We start from the raw sequence: 15,492 nt of genomic DNA, 5'->3' as shown, positions 1-15,492 counted from the left end.
ATACTTTATACCATATTGGAAATATACTATTAGTTACTGTTTATATACTGTACATCTAGTTCACCTTTTAGTTTTGAAGTATACTGCAATTACCCTTCTAGGTATACTATTAGTTTTCTAGCCCTAACCCTTACCTCATGCACACTACCAGTAGACAACTTAAGTGTTTTGTGCCTTAAGTTATAATGAAGTTATAAAGGTAAGAATTCACAAAATAACAACAGATACTCAGGATTAAGAACATATTCATTTTCTTTAAAAATCAAAATTTAAAGCAACATTGTATTAAATGCCAAAGTATAAAAACATAGCAATGATGACTGAAATTGACATCCAAGCTCTAAAGAAAAAGAAATAAATTAAAAAATTTAATTATCCCACTCAGGAGAAATAAAAAAAAAAACTTATATGGAACCACAGACATACTTAAGAGTCAGCAATGTTGAAGCATAACTACAGGACAAGTACACTTAAAGATAAGGCACAAATATTGTAATACTTTATTACACTTTTGTTACGTATATCTTGATCAAACATTTAAGTATAAGCTTAATATACTTAGATTTTTCAATATACTTTTCAGTATAAGCCAAGTATAACTTCCCATCCCATCCCATTATCTCTAACCGCTTTATCCTGTTCTACAGGGTCGCAGGCAAGCTGGAGCCTATCCCAGCTGACTACGGGCGAAAGGCGGGGTACACCCTGGACAAGTCGCCAGGTCATCACAGGGCTGACACATAGCCACAGACAACCATTCACACTCACATTCACACCTACGGTCAATTTAGAGTCACCAGTTAACCTAACCTGCATGTCTTTGGACTGTGGGGGAAACCGGAGCACCCGGAGGAAACCCACGTGGACACAGGGAGAACATGCAAACTCCACACAGAAAGGCCCTCGCCGGCCACGGGGCTCGAACCCGGACCTTCTTGCTGTGAGGTGACAGCGCTAACCACTACACCACCATGCCGCCTCAAGTATAACTTTATTAAGTATATCTCTGATAAGTAAATAAAAAATAAACTGAAAGCATACTCTCTTATTTTTAGTTTAAAAGAAGTATACTAGAAGCACACTTGAATAAACATTTTTTGTAAGGCCGAACCTGTTCCCTGTTGGTTGAAAAGGGGTATATGTGGCGTTTGCATGTGTATCAAGTGCTTTAGTTTTACTAAAGTTTTACTGATACAAATGAAACAAACTAGTCTCCTCTGTTCCATGTGAACATTTTTTTTCAAGGGCAGGGGAGATTGTTAATAAGAAAAGGAACAGATTGAGCCCCAAGACTGTTGAATAAATACTTTTCTTAAATAACATGTCCTACTGTCACACAAGCAAGTTTATCCATCAGCCCCATAAGCAGAATATATTCTGTTTTTACTTATGTTAAATCAGTCACATATGTGAACAGGAACAAAAACTTATGTATTGGCCTCTGCTATTATTTATTGTACCATTAGGGGCCGCTAGCGTGCACTGTGTTAAACAAAGCTTCGAGTAATTAATTTTTTTCAGAATGAGAATCACTTTAATAATCCTGAGGGGAAACTGAGTACATCTGCAGTTGCTCTTACACTCAAGTAAAGAAAAGAAATTACAAATTATGTAAAACAGATATGTAAAACGCATGACATATAAACTGTGACTAAACTCCAGCTTTAAACATAATGACCTTACACAGTCTTTGTTTTGTGTTGTTGTACGTGTATGAGTTTTGATTTCGATAATACTCAATAAATACCCAGTAGGTACATTACAGCTGTTAAAGTTTGCTCTTTTCTCCTTCTTTATTGTCAGAAGTTGCATCACGTGAGCTTCAGGCCATTGTCACGTGACCTGATAAAGCGCACTATATTGCAGTGTGTGCGTCTTTGAAATCATGTGGTTAAAATAGACTTAGAAACACGTTAAAATATTACAAACTGTAGTTTTAGAAAATTTATAATGACCTTATTTTGTATATAGGTGCGGGGGGGTTGTTGTTTTTTTTTTTAATAAAATGTATTTTAATTGAAAGTCAGTTTAAAATTAAAACCTGTCAGTGTAAAGTATTAACCAGAATACACAGACTGGGAAAACTAGATTTATTGTTGTCAAAGAGGTTTTCTGTCCTTTACTGTTTGTCACGTGACCTGCCAAAGTACAGCTGATAATAGAGCGGTTATAAACAACTGGAGTTTCTGCAGCTGCAGAGAGAAACTTTAACTTTGGAAGGAAGGAAGAAGGAGGAGGAGGAATAATAATAATAATAATGGTTGGGTTAAAAATAGTATGAGGCGTTACTAAGGGACATATGTAGGGAATGTTTTGAGTGGCTGTGGTGTATAATCATGGAGGAAGACTCGGATACAAGAGAAATTCTGTCGCCCGAGTCTTGGAGGCCGCTGGAGGAGCAGCAGGAAGAGCAGGAGGAGGAGGAGGAGGAGGGAAGCCGCTCTGGCTGTTCGGGCTCTCCGCCGTTCCCATGTCCGTTCTCGGTGACTGTCGAACCCGTGCTCTTCCTCTCCATGTTCTCGCTGGCACTGCAGATGCCCCTTTACACGCAGTACCTGTGGGCTCGCATCAGTGAAGATGTGGGCTATAACGACACCAGAGAAGGAGGAGGATGTAGGAACTCTTCTACTGAACACGACCCGCTCCAGAAGGTAGTTTCATGAACAGACGCATGCGCATAAGTTACGCAGACTGACGCACACAGTGCACTTGGGCTCACGAGCGCCGTGGCGTCTTCACACCTGGTCCCCTTTAAAGGAACCAGACTCAGTCCTCTTTAAGTGGACCAAAAAGTGGACCCACAGAAAAATAACTCAGTTCTTTTTGTGTTCACACTGTGAATTTATTACAAAGAGGACTGGGTTCTCTTTCTGGTCCAGTTAAGCTTTGATGGGGCCTCAGTCCTCTTTCTGTTCACACCAGGTCCTCTAGAGCCCTCAGACCCCTAGTGCACGGAATTCTGGGTAATTTTCTCTTGAATCAAAATGTCTGCTGCCATGCTTGCCCTGCTGTATTCTTTGATCAAAATATTGCGGATTAAGGAAAATAAATTTATTTATTTATTTATTTATACAGTGGTGCTTGAAAGTTTGTGAACCCTTTAGAATTTTCTATATTTCTGCATAAATATGGCCTAAAACATGATCAGATTTTCACACAAGTCCTAAAAGTAGATAAAGAGAACCCAGTTAAACAAATGAGACAAAAATATTATACTTGGTCATTTATTTATTGAGGAAAATGATCCAATATTACATATCTGTGAGTGGCAAAAGTATGTGAACCTCTAGGATTAGCAGTTAATTTGAAGGTGAAATTAGAGTCATGTGTTTTCAACGAATGATATGACAATCAGGTGTGAGTGGGCACCCTGTTTTATTTAAAGAACAAGGGTCTATCAAAGTCTGATCTTCACAACCCATGTTTGTGGAAGTGTATCATGGCACAAACAAAGGAGATTTCTGAGGACCTCAGAAAAAGTGTTGTTGATGCTCATCAGGCTGGAAAAGGTTACAAAACCATCTCTAAAGAGTTTGGACTCCACCAATCCACAGTCAGACAGATTGTGTACAAATGGAGGAAATTCAAGGCCATTGTTACCCTCCCCAGGAGTGGTTGACCAACAAAGATCACTCCAAGAGCAAGGCGTGTAATAGTCAGCAAGGTCACAAAAGACCCCAGGGTAACAACTGAAGGCCTCTCTCACATTGGCTAATGTTAATGTTCATGAGTCCACCATCAGGAGAACACTAAACAACAATGGTGTGCATAGCAGGGTTGCAAGGAGAAAGCCACTGCTCTCCAAAAAGAACATTGCTGCTGATCTGCAGTTTGCTAAAGATCATGTGGACAAGCCAGAAGGCTATTGGAAAAATGTTTTGTGGATGGATGAGACCAAAATAGAACTTTTTGGTTTAAATGAGAAGCGTTATGTTTGGAGAAAGGAAAACACTGCATTCCAGCATAAGAACCTTATTCCATCTGTGAAACATGGTGGTGGTAGTATCATGGTTTGGGCCTGTTTTGTTGCATCTGGGCCAGGACGGCTTGCCATCATTGATGGAACAATGAATTCTGAATTATGCCAGCAAATTCTAAAGGAAAATGTCAGGACATCTGTCCATGAACTGAATCTTAAGAGAAGGTGGGTCATGCAACAAGACAACGACCCTAAGCACACAAGTCATTCTACCAAAGAATGGTTCAAGAAGAATAAAGTTAATGTTTTGGAATGGCCAAGTCAAAGTCCTGACCTTAATCCAATCGAAATGTGGAAGGACCTGAAGCGAGCAGTTCATGTGAGGAAACCCACCAACATCCCAGAGTTGAAGCTGTTCTGTACAGAGGAATGGGCTAAAATTCCTCCAAGCCGGTGTGCAGGACTGATCAACAGTTACCGGAAACGTTTAGTTGCACAAGGGGGTCACACCAGATACTGAAAGCAAAGGTTCACATACTTTTGCCACTCACAGATATGTAATATTGGATCATTTTCCTCAATAAATAAATGACCAAGTATAATATTTTTGTCTCATTTGTTTAACTGGGTTCTATTTATCTACTTTTAGGACTTGTGTGAAAATCTGATGATGTTTTAGGTCATATTTATGCAGAAATATAGAAAATTCTAAAGGGTTCACAAACCTTCAAGCACCACTGTGTGTGTATATATATATATATATATATATATATATATATATATATATATATATATATATATATATGATTCCGCGCTTATGGGTACTAAAATGGGGACATGAACTTATTTTTAAAAATTCACCTAAAACCATCAGGTCACAAAACATGTAATCTTTAATGAATGATATGTTAAAAGATAACTTTAATTTTCTGAGATGTAATAAAAACATATTTATATGCCAAAGTCAAGCCTATGAGTTCCAAAATGATGTCTGTTACATTACTTCTGTTACGATTGTCCATCTCGCGTCTGTTACAAATTAATTACAATCTAGCTATATACCATGTTAATCTTATTGAAAGAATGTGTATGTTTATTCTACTACACATGTTTATTAATTATATTTCCTAAAACATCACCTTCCTATGTTTCAAAAAGTAATTCTACATTGTTAAAATTGAGAATATATATGTCCACAACACTTCTGTTACGTTCTGACTTTGGCATATAAATATGTTTTTATTACATCTCAGAAAATTAAAGTTATCTTTTAACATATCATTCATTAAAGATTACATGTTTTGTGACCTGATGGTAAAAAAAGAAATGGTTTTAGGTGAATTTTTAAAAATAAGTTCATGTCCCCATTTCAGTACCCATAAGCGTGGAATCACTCATATATATATATATATATATATATATATATATAGTTACATTATTGTGGCCGACTCGTCAGTCAGTAAGTTCAGAGAACTGTAAAGCGGCTGTGGTAAGTTCCAAAAGGAAGTTGAGTTTCCCTGCTACAGTCACGTGACCAACTACGGCAAACGAAGAAGGTTAAACTACAGTGAAAAAGGCGAAGTGAACCCGGTGCGCTCTTTGTTCACAATGCGCAGATTAGGCGAACCGTACCGTTGATTTTTAGCGAACCGTACTGAGACCACCTCCTGAGGTGGTCTCAGTTCGGTTCGCTTTAAAGGGGTCTGGGTACGGTTGGAGTGTTCACATATGCGCAAAAAATGCTGAGTCATCGATCTGAGTTCGGTTAGATGGCTGAAAGGGACCAAGTGTGAAAACACCCTCAGTTTAAGCGCACTATATAGTGTGTGAAAGCATTTTTTTCCTGCACTCTATTATGGTCTGCTGTAAGACCACTGAAGAGTAATTTGTGTTGTTGTTGTGGGCGGCACGGTGGTGTAGTGGTTAGCGCTGTCGCCTCACAGCAAGAAGGTCCGGGTTCGAGCCCCGTGGCTGGCGAGGGCCTTTCTGTGCGGAGTTTGCGTGTTCTCCCCGTGTCCGCATGGGTTTCCTCCGGGTGCTCCGGTTTCCCCCACAGTCCAAAGACATGCAGGTTAGGTTAACTGGTGACTCTAAATTGACCGTAGGTGTGAATGTGAGTGTGAATGGTTGTCTGTGTCTATGTGTCAGCCCTGTGATGACCTGGCGACTTGTCCAGGGTGTACCCCGCCTTTCGCCCGTAGTCAGCTGGGATAGGCTCCAGCTTGCCTGCGACCCTGTAGAAGGATAAAGCGGCTAGAGATAATGAGATGAGATGAGACTATTGAAAGATCACCAGTACCAGAGCATATTTTGTGGCTCTCTCAAGCGCTTGTTAGTAAAGGTGACCTATTGAAAAATAAACTCTCTTAGACCTTTACAAACTGAGATCAAGTACAAGTTAAAAAGGCATGTTTGCAACCCCACACTGAATTCAAAGTCAATTCAAATTTTGTCACATACAGGTACACAATCCTGCATAGTACGACATGCAATGAACTGCTTAGTGCAATAATGCTCTGAAAGTAGTATAGCTGGGGGAGGAAAGAAACAGTAAAATAGGATATAATCTCATCTCGTTATCTCTAGCCGCTTTATCCTGTTCTGCAGGGTTGCAGGCAAGCTGGAGCCTATCCCAACTGACTACGGGCGAAAGGCGGGGTACACCCTGGACAAGTCGCCAGGTCATCACAGGGCTGACACATAGACACAGACAACCATTCACACTCACATTCACACCTACGGTCAATTTAGAGTCACCAGTTAACCTAACCTGCATGTCTTTGGATTGTGGGGGAAACCGGAGCACCCGGAGGAAACCCACGCGGACATGGGGATAACATGCAAACTCCGCACAGAAAGGCCCTCGCCGGGCACGGGGCTCGAATCTGGACCTTATGCTGTGAGGCAACAGTGCTAACCACTACACCACCGTGCCGCCCTAGGATCTAATAAATAGAATAAAAATAAAATGGGAACAGACGATTCTGCATAATATACAAGGAAATACACACACATACATACATTATATAGATATAAAATACACACACACACACATATATATTGTGCATGTATTTTATATATACACACACACACACACACTCACTGTGTGGGCGGCAGGGTGGTGTAGTGGTTAGCACTGCCGCCTCACAGCAAGAAGGTTCTGGGTTCGAGCCCAGCAGCTGGCGAGGGCCTTTCTGTGTGGAGTTTGCATGTTCTCCCCGTGTCCGCGTGGGTTTCCTCCGGGTGCTCCGGTTTCCCCCACAGTCCAAAGAAATGCAGGTTAGGCTAATTAGTGGCTCTAAATTGACCGTAGGTGTGAATGTGAGTGTGAATGGTTGTTTGTCTCTGTGTCGGCCCTGCGATAACCTGGCGACTTGTCCAGGGTGTACCCCGCCTCTTGCCCATAGTCAGCTGGGATAGGATCCAGCTTGCCTGCGACCCTGTAGAACAGAATAAGCGGCTACAGATAATGGATGGATGGATATACAGTACACTGTGTGTGTGAGAGAGAACTATAATAAGATGCACAGAGATAGTTTGCAATAGAAATGTACTGTATATATTGCACTGTAATGAACTGAAATGAAATTGCATGATGAGGTGAGAGAGATGGGGGTTGATGATGAGGGTGAAGTGTTGACGAGACCTGCACACACCACACCACGCTGCACCTTTTTATGCCAGTGTCAGTGGGTTGCATTGAGAAAGAAATTATCCAAAAACCTCATGAAAATGAATGAACTGTATCTTGTCTGTGTATGTACCTGATGCACAGTTTGAACATTTTAAAGTATTTTTCTTTTAAATTGTTGGCTGCAGAATAAGCAGAGATCTGTAGGATCCCCACAAACTAGCCAATTAAACCAGGCTTCAGCAGTGCTGAAAATGGAAACAAGGAAACAAACACTGTAATTAATGTTTGTTTTTGTTTTTTTCCATTCAGAAGGTGGAAACTCTAACTTCACACTGGAACTTGTACATCAGTCTGGGAGGTTTTCTTGTGGGCCTTTTCGTTGTGATCCTTGTCGGCTCGTGGAGTGACCGAGCAGGACGGCGTCTCGTCTTGATTCTTCCCAGTATAGGCCTGGCTGTCCAGGCTACTGTCTACCTGATAGTCATGTACCTGAAACTGCCTGTGGCCTGGTTCCTATTGGGACGAATCTGCAGTGGCCTGTCTGGGGATTTCAATGCCATTCTGGCTGGCTGCTTCGCTTATGTGGCTGACATCAGTGACAAGCATTCTCGCACGTTTCGTGTGGCAATACTGGAGGCATGTCTGGGCATCGCTGGCATGTTTGCAAGCATAATTGGGGGCAAATGGCGACATGCGCAAGGGTAATGTCTGTTTTGTTCAGTGTAGTTTTTTCAAATAAACTGTTCTGTGCCTTAAACTACAAAGTAATTTTAATGAAACTCCCTCATAGATCGAGAATTGGGTTTTGTTAAAAACATTAAATATTATGTTTTTATAAACAAGTTTTGTTACTGATTTTAGGTACATCAACCCCTTCTGGCTTGTGCTGGCAACAAACCTGGCTACGGCCCTCTATGCTTACCTCTTCGTACCCGAGTCCGTGACTCCTGACCCTGGGGTGAAGCTCTTCTCCACCCGGCACCTCAGAGCTGTCTATAATCTCTATGCATCTGGAGGGAAGGGAGGACACAGGACCAGACTCTGGCTCTACACCCTCTGCTTCTTTCTGGTGATCACTGTGCATTTCGGCTCCCGGGAGCTGTACGTGCTCTATGAGCTGAGCACACCTCTGTGCTGGGATTCTGAGTTGATTGGGTATGGCTCAGCTGCTCAGCACATGACCTACCTCACCAGTCTGCTAGGCCTGAGGATCTTGCAGTGCTTCCTCGATGACTCCGGTGTGGCCATCCTTGGCCTGGTGTCCAACATGGCTGGTTTGGTGGTGTTTTCAATGGCAAATACTACAGGTCTCATGTTTACAGGTAACATTTTCTCAAACCAGAGATTGTTTTTTTATGTATTTCTATTTATGTATTTAGGTTTGTAGTTTATGGGTGGCATGGTGGTGTAGTGGTTAGCACTGTTGCCTCACAGCAAGAAGGTTCTGGGTTCGAGCCCAGTGGCCGACGGGGGCCTTTCTGTGTGGAGTTTGCATGTTCTCCCCGTGTCTACGTGGGTTTCCTCCGGGTGCTCCGGTTTCCCCCACAGTCCAAAGACATGCAGGTTAGGCTAACTGGTGACTCTAAATTGACCGTGGGTGTGAATGTGAGTGTGAATGGTTGTTTGTCTCTATGTGTCAGCCCTGTGATGACCTGGCAACTTATCCAGGGTGTACCCCGCCTCTCGCCCATAGTCAGCTGGGATAGGCTCCAGCTTCCCTGTGATCCTGAACAGGATAAGCAGCTACAGATGATGGATGGATGGATGGGTTTGTAGTCTATGAAAAATGTAAATCCAAGGCTTTATTATGCTGTTAGAACATGTTTTGTTAAAATTTGTTGAGGGAGTGATTTTTATACTGCAGATTTTATATTTTAGCTACTTGGTTCATATACCTTGTACAGAAAATGTACTTTCACTAGATTTTGTCAATAGTCATAAGAGTAGCAATTGGGATACAAGTGCACATGTGCAATATTAATGGCTGGTTAAATAATTAATTGTGCCACTGTGTTCTGTTTTTCTGCTGGTCGCAATTAATAAACCACTTGTGGATGAGAACTAGTGTTGATAAATGCGCTCCATGAGTAATGCATCGGTTTTGAATGAGAAGGCACACACAGCCATGACTCACTTACCCCATTCGTTTTGTTTATACATTTAGGCTTCTTTTGTTTTAATAATTGGTAATTTAATATCCAATACAATTTAATTTACAGTTTATTCCTCGTCACTGATGGGTCGGCATTTAAATCATTCATTCACAGTTTTCTATTTTTTGCCCTCTTTCTTCAGTATCTAATCTTCTTAAATAGCTGTTTATGGACTTTGGATTTGACTTGGATTTGAGGATTAGATGATTTAGACTCACCTTGAACTTGATATTTCCAGGGCTACAAGAAGCTAAGCTATTTTTCACAAGGCAATAAGATATTACTCATGTTCTGTAAAGCCTATTAAAGGCTAAACATCAAGGAACTAAATCTGCCTCTTGTAATAACTGTGCCACAAGTTGATGGCTGGTGAAATACACTCATCAACATGCAAGGAGTTGCATAACCAGGCTTTTTAGATTCATACACTACTGTTCAAAAGTTTGGGGTCACTTTGAAATTTCCTTATTTTTGAAAGAAAAGCACTGTTCTTTTCAATGAAGATCACTTTAAACTAATCAGAAATCCACTCTATACATTGCTAATGTGGTAAATGACTATTCTAGCTGCAAATGTCTGGTTTTTGGTGCAATATCTCCATAGGTGTATAGAGGCCCATTTCCAGCAACTCTCACTCCAGTGTTCTAATGGTACAATGTGTTTGCTCATTGCCTCAGAAGGCTAATGGATGATTAGAAAACCCTTGTACAATCATGTTAGCACAGCTGAAAACAGTTGAGCTCTTTAGAGAAGCTATAAAACTGACCTTCCTTTGAACAGATTGAGTTTCTGGAGCATCACATTTGTGGGGTCGATTAAATGCTCAAAATGGCCAGAAAAATGTCTTGACTATATTTTCTATTCATTTTACAACTTATGATGGTAAATAAAAGTGTGACTTTTCATGGAAAACACAAAATTGTCTGGGTGACCCCAAACTTTTGAACGGTAGTGTACTTCATACATATTTACTCCACACTGCTATCAATATGAACTGTGTGAATCTCTGTTTTCCAGGATATGGCCTGTGTTTTCTCATTATGGCTTCAACCCCAGTCCTGAGATCCAAACTGTCCAAACTAGTGGACCCGTCAGAGCAAGGTAGAGTGTAAATCTGAACCAGAGCACAGTGTGATGCCAATAAAAGATCAATTAGAATTAAAGTGTCTTTGTTCTAGGAGTGATGATGTGTGTAAATGCTCTTAGGTGCTCTCTTTGCATCGGTGGCTTGTGTAGAGGGTCTCTGCTCACTGGTAGCCAGCGGAGTCTTTAACTCGCTCTACCCCGCCACCTTACACATGATGAAGGGCTTTCCTTTCCTCTTTGGAGCCATACTCCTTCTCCTTCCTGCTGGAATAATTGGGTAAGATCAAAAGGGAGGTACGACTGCACCTTGGCACAGAAAATAATCAAGTGCTTCATTTCCCCTCTGTGATCTGTGTCCGGTAATGGATTTTGATTATGGTCTGGTTAAAACTGTACTCTGTCATAAAAGGGTTAAAAGATGCTGGAATCACTGTTTGGTTAAATTATTGCACTGTTTCATGCCACTTCAGCTGTATATTTGTATCCTTGTATCTTCTCAGGGCCTTGTGGTACAGAGAGAAGAGGATGAACAGTGGAGAAACTGCAGTGAACTGACACTGGCTGTGCAAAATCCTTGACCTTAAAAAGGAGGGCTGGTCTACACACACCTGTTAAAATGTCCGTTTTTGTGACTAGAGGGGGTTAAACCAAGATAAAAAGTTATCATTTATAGCGTACAAAATGAAGTGGAAAACAATCAGAAAATTTTTAGAGAAAAATACGAAAAAGTTACAATGGTAGTATAAGTGTGCACACCCTTTTTAGCTCCTCTGGCTGTAAGGCTGATGAGCTGTTGCCATGGCATGGCATCCGTCCATCCGTCATCCACAATTCAGTTAAATCATATCTCCTCTGTCAATTCTCCACGGATTTCCGTTCCGATTTATTTTGTTTGAAATAACTCCTCATTCTGCACAAAACCTTGTCATTGTTTTGTCAAATTTTTTGCTAATGAGTTAGTAATTAGGCCAAATTAACAAATTTCCTAAGCCTCTCACTAGAATTTTATCTCCTCTCTGATTTCTCATCCGATTCCAGATCTGATCGATGTTCTAGGTAAGTTACTCAGCTTTGCATCAGGCCTCATCACAGCATCCCATCATGGATTATTTTCGTATAACATCACACCCCATGGTATTTTATTGCTTACGTGTTACCCAATATTCCATATGATATGAAGTCATTGGCTCATGAGCACTATAATGGAGCTGTAGCATTAGAGTCTGGGATTACAGAGTTACACGGTGTCTGAGTGCACGGCCTGTACAAGTCCCTTAAAGAGACTCAAGTGACAGCGGGAGTCTCAGCACAGAGCACAGGTTTCCTCAAACACAGAGGTCAGCTCTCGCTGGGGTTGTTTTTAAGGCAACAACATGGATCATGATCATCTGCCATGTCGACTTGTCCTATTTGATCAGTACAGAATTTCCAGTTCTCACAAGCTCAGAGAAGGAGGGACAGTTTCATAAAGTAATTGAGCAAAAATGCTGTGTGCAATAGGTGTAAAAGTGAACTCTCTGTTGATAATGTGGAAACGAAAGTGCCTTTGCTTCCTGTTTGCTATGAAAGTATAACCACACTGTAGAATAGAAACAAGACTATATCTAAGCAACATGCATAAAGCTTTCAAACAAACTCAGGTCTAGAAACCAATAAGAGTAATTCCGTGCCAAATCACCAGATTTTAGAGAAAGTTCCCGACTGACCATCTCAGATTTTGTTCATATTTTTTATTTTAATGTCCTTGTTACTAATAACTGCTGTGCAAAATTTTAGGCCAATATCTCCACTAGTTTCAGAGATATTAAGCCTTCAAAAAGGGGGCATGGTCCCATATTTAGCATAAAAACAATGATTCTTTGATATAATAAGGCTGTGTACACAGAAGGAGAGCTTTGTATGTAACATATTTGCAGATTTATGGCATGCCAAATATGGCTTCCTGGAATGTGCATTTGTCCATGGTAGCACTTTTGGCTCTCTATATCTCCAGATTTAATGACACCAGATGTCTGATTCTTTTTAATATATGAGACGTTATAGTATTGTCTCATCTCATTATCTCTAGCTGCTTTATCCTGTTCTACAGGGTCGCAGGCAAGCTGGAGCCTATCCCAGCTGACTACGGGCGAAAGGCGGGGTACACCCTGGACAAGTCGCCAGGTCATCACAGGGCTGACACATAGACACAGACAACCATTCACACTCATGGTCAATTTAGAGTCACCAGTTAACCTAACCTGCATGTCATTGGACTGTGAGGGAAACCGGAGCACCCAGAGGAAACCCACGCAGACAACATGCAAACTCTGCACAAAAAAGCCCTCGCCGGCCATGGAGCTTGAACCCGGACCTTCTTGCTGTGAGGCGATAGCGCTAACCACTACACCACCGTGCCGCCCCGAAAACGTTATATCTGTGACAAAAATTATACTTGTCTCATATATAGGCCCCTAAAAATGGAAAAAAGCTTGTCACGTCTGTATTTTGAATGCTTATAGCAAAAATCTGACAAGGTCTACCAGAAAACAAATTAGATCCGTGAAAAGAGCAAGGTTTAATTGATACATTTACCAAATATGAAGTTGGTGCTGTGAAGAAAACTATTTTATTCAAACTGTTGAATATAGAAGGTTTTATGACATGTGAAAATGCCATTCACAAGGTTACATCACATGCTACATCATTATTAATTAAAATTCTCTTGACTATACATATATGTAGTATATTTGTCATCTCATCTCATTATCTCTAGCCGCTTTATCCTGTTCTACAGGGTCACAGGCAAGCAGGAGCCTATCCCAGCTGACTACGGGCGAAAGGCGGGGTACACCCTGGACAAGTCGCCAGGTCATCACAGGGCTGACACATAGACACAGACAACCATTCACACTCACATTCACACCTACAGTCAATTTAGAGTCACCAGTTAACCTAACCTGCATGTCTTTGGACTGTGGGGGAAACCGGAGCACCCGGAGGAAACCCACGCAGACACGGGGAGAACATGCCAACTCCGCACAGAAAGGCCCTCGTCGGCCATGGGGCTCGAACCCGGACCTTCTTGCTGTGAGGCGACAGCGCTAACCACTACACCACCATGCCGCCTAGTATATTTGTAAATATGATAAATGATTTACAAATCTCACAAAAGTCATTTACACAAATTTAATTCTATTTATGTAGACTTAGCACGTCTATTTGAAGTGTTTGAATAACTGGTCAATTTCTTTCACCACACCAGACGGAACTACATATTGTCTACCAATTGATGTGATTGGTGCATCTATGATCTTTATGATGTGTATCAGTGGAACCCAACATATATCTTCTCTTCTGGGCCAACTGTAAGACTTTGCAGGACCATGAGGGCACATAAATTGTACTTGCACATCCTGTAATTATTAAATAACAAAAATTATGGCACTCAGAAGGTATGGGCAAGTTAAATGTGTGCCTCAACTATGTCCATAACAAATGTGTGAAACCTATTAGTACAGTTGTGTATATACAAAACCTGCTGTGTGACCTTTGTAGGTCAACATGTCAACATGTGATGACAGAGTATAAACTTTTCTTTAACTTACCATAACTAGGTTTTATGCTATGTTTTAATCATTAAATTACAGATCTATTTTTGATAAGCATGCAATTAATTTAACATACTTAGAATCAATAAAAAATATGTTTAATTTTGATATATAAATGTATGCATACTGATTAAGTTAAACATTCAATTTAAGCAAGTTGTTACTTTGGTACAATAAGTGTCAACCCTCCATTCCAAAAGAATTTTTTCTGAAATTTTTGTTCGTTAATAAATTAATTAAAAAATTTAAACATGTCACTTTATTAGGGAGCTTCAAATGAAGTCAATGCTGATCAGTCAGTAAACCACGAACATACATTTATACCACTACAGTGGTGCTTGAAAGTTTGTGAACCCTTTAGAATTTTCTATATTTCTGCATAAATATGACCTAAAACATCATCAGATTTTCACACAAGTCCTAAAAGTAGATAAAGAGAACCCAGTTAAACAAATGAGACAAAAATATTATACTTGATCATTTATTTATTGAGGAAAATGATCCAATATTACATATCTGTGAGTGGCAAAAGTATGTGAACCTTTGCTTTCAGTATCTGGTGTGACCCCCCTTGTGCAGCAATAACTGCAACTAAACGTTTCCAGTAACTGTTGATCAGTCCTGCACACTGGCTTGGAGGAATTTTAGCCCATTCCTCCGTACAGAACAGCTTCAACTCTGGGATGTTGGTGGGTTTCCTCACATGAACTGCTCACTTCAGGTCCTTCCACAACATTTCGATTGGATTAAGGTCAGGACTTTGACTTGGCCATTCCAAAACATTAACTTTATTCTTCTTTAACCATTCTTTGGTAGAATGACTTGTGTGCTTAGGGTCGTTGTCTTGCTGCATGACCCACCTTCTCTTGAGATTCAGTTCATGGACAGATGTCCTGACATTTTCCTTTAGAATTTGCTGGTATAATACAGAATGCATTGTTCCATCAATGATGGCAAGCTGTCTTGGCCCAGATGCAGCAAAACAGGCCCAAACCATGATACTACCACCACCATGTTTCACAGATGGGATAAGGTTCTTATGCTGGAATGCAGTGTTTTCCTTTCTCCAAACATAACGCTTCTCATTTAAACCAAAAATTTCTATTTTGG

General features: G+C 40.7%; 1 protein-coding gene across 2 annotated transcripts; it reads left to right on the top strand.

The window, feature by feature from the left end:
- The first annotated feature begins 2,225 nt into the window (after positions 1 to 2,225).
- slc46a1 (solute carrier family 46 member 1) lies at positions 2,226 to 14,447 on the top strand. 2 transcript variants are annotated; one of them, XM_060944232.1, is made up of 6 exons: positions 2,226 to 2,651; positions 7,863 to 8,254; positions 8,415 to 8,875; positions 10,724 to 10,807; positions 10,913 to 11,069; positions 11,293 to 14,447. In XM_060944232.1, exons 1-6 carry the CDS (start codon positions 2,337 to 2,339, stop codon positions 11,345 to 11,347), a joined length of 1,464 nt encoding a protein of 487 aa, XP_060800215.1. In that variant the 5' UTR covers positions 2,226 to 2,336; the 3' UTR covers positions 11,348 to 14,447. The 2 variants fall into 2 exon arrangements, with proteins under 2 accessions (XP_060800215.1, XP_060800216.1); XM_060944233.1 differs by lacking the exon at positions 11,293 to 14,447 and having other exon boundaries at positions 10,913 to 11,073.
- Positions 14,448 to 15,492: the final 1,045 nt, after the last annotated feature.

The sequence above is a fragment of the Neoarius graeffei genome, chromosome 17 (assembly GCF_027579695.1).
Source record: "Neoarius graeffei isolate fNeoGra1 chromosome 17, fNeoGra1.pri, whole genome shotgun sequence".
Classification (NCBI taxonomy): Eukaryota; Metazoa; Chordata; class Actinopteri; order Siluriformes; family Ariidae; genus Neoarius; species Neoarius graeffei.
This window is presented reverse-complemented; position numbering and strand designations above follow the sequence as displayed.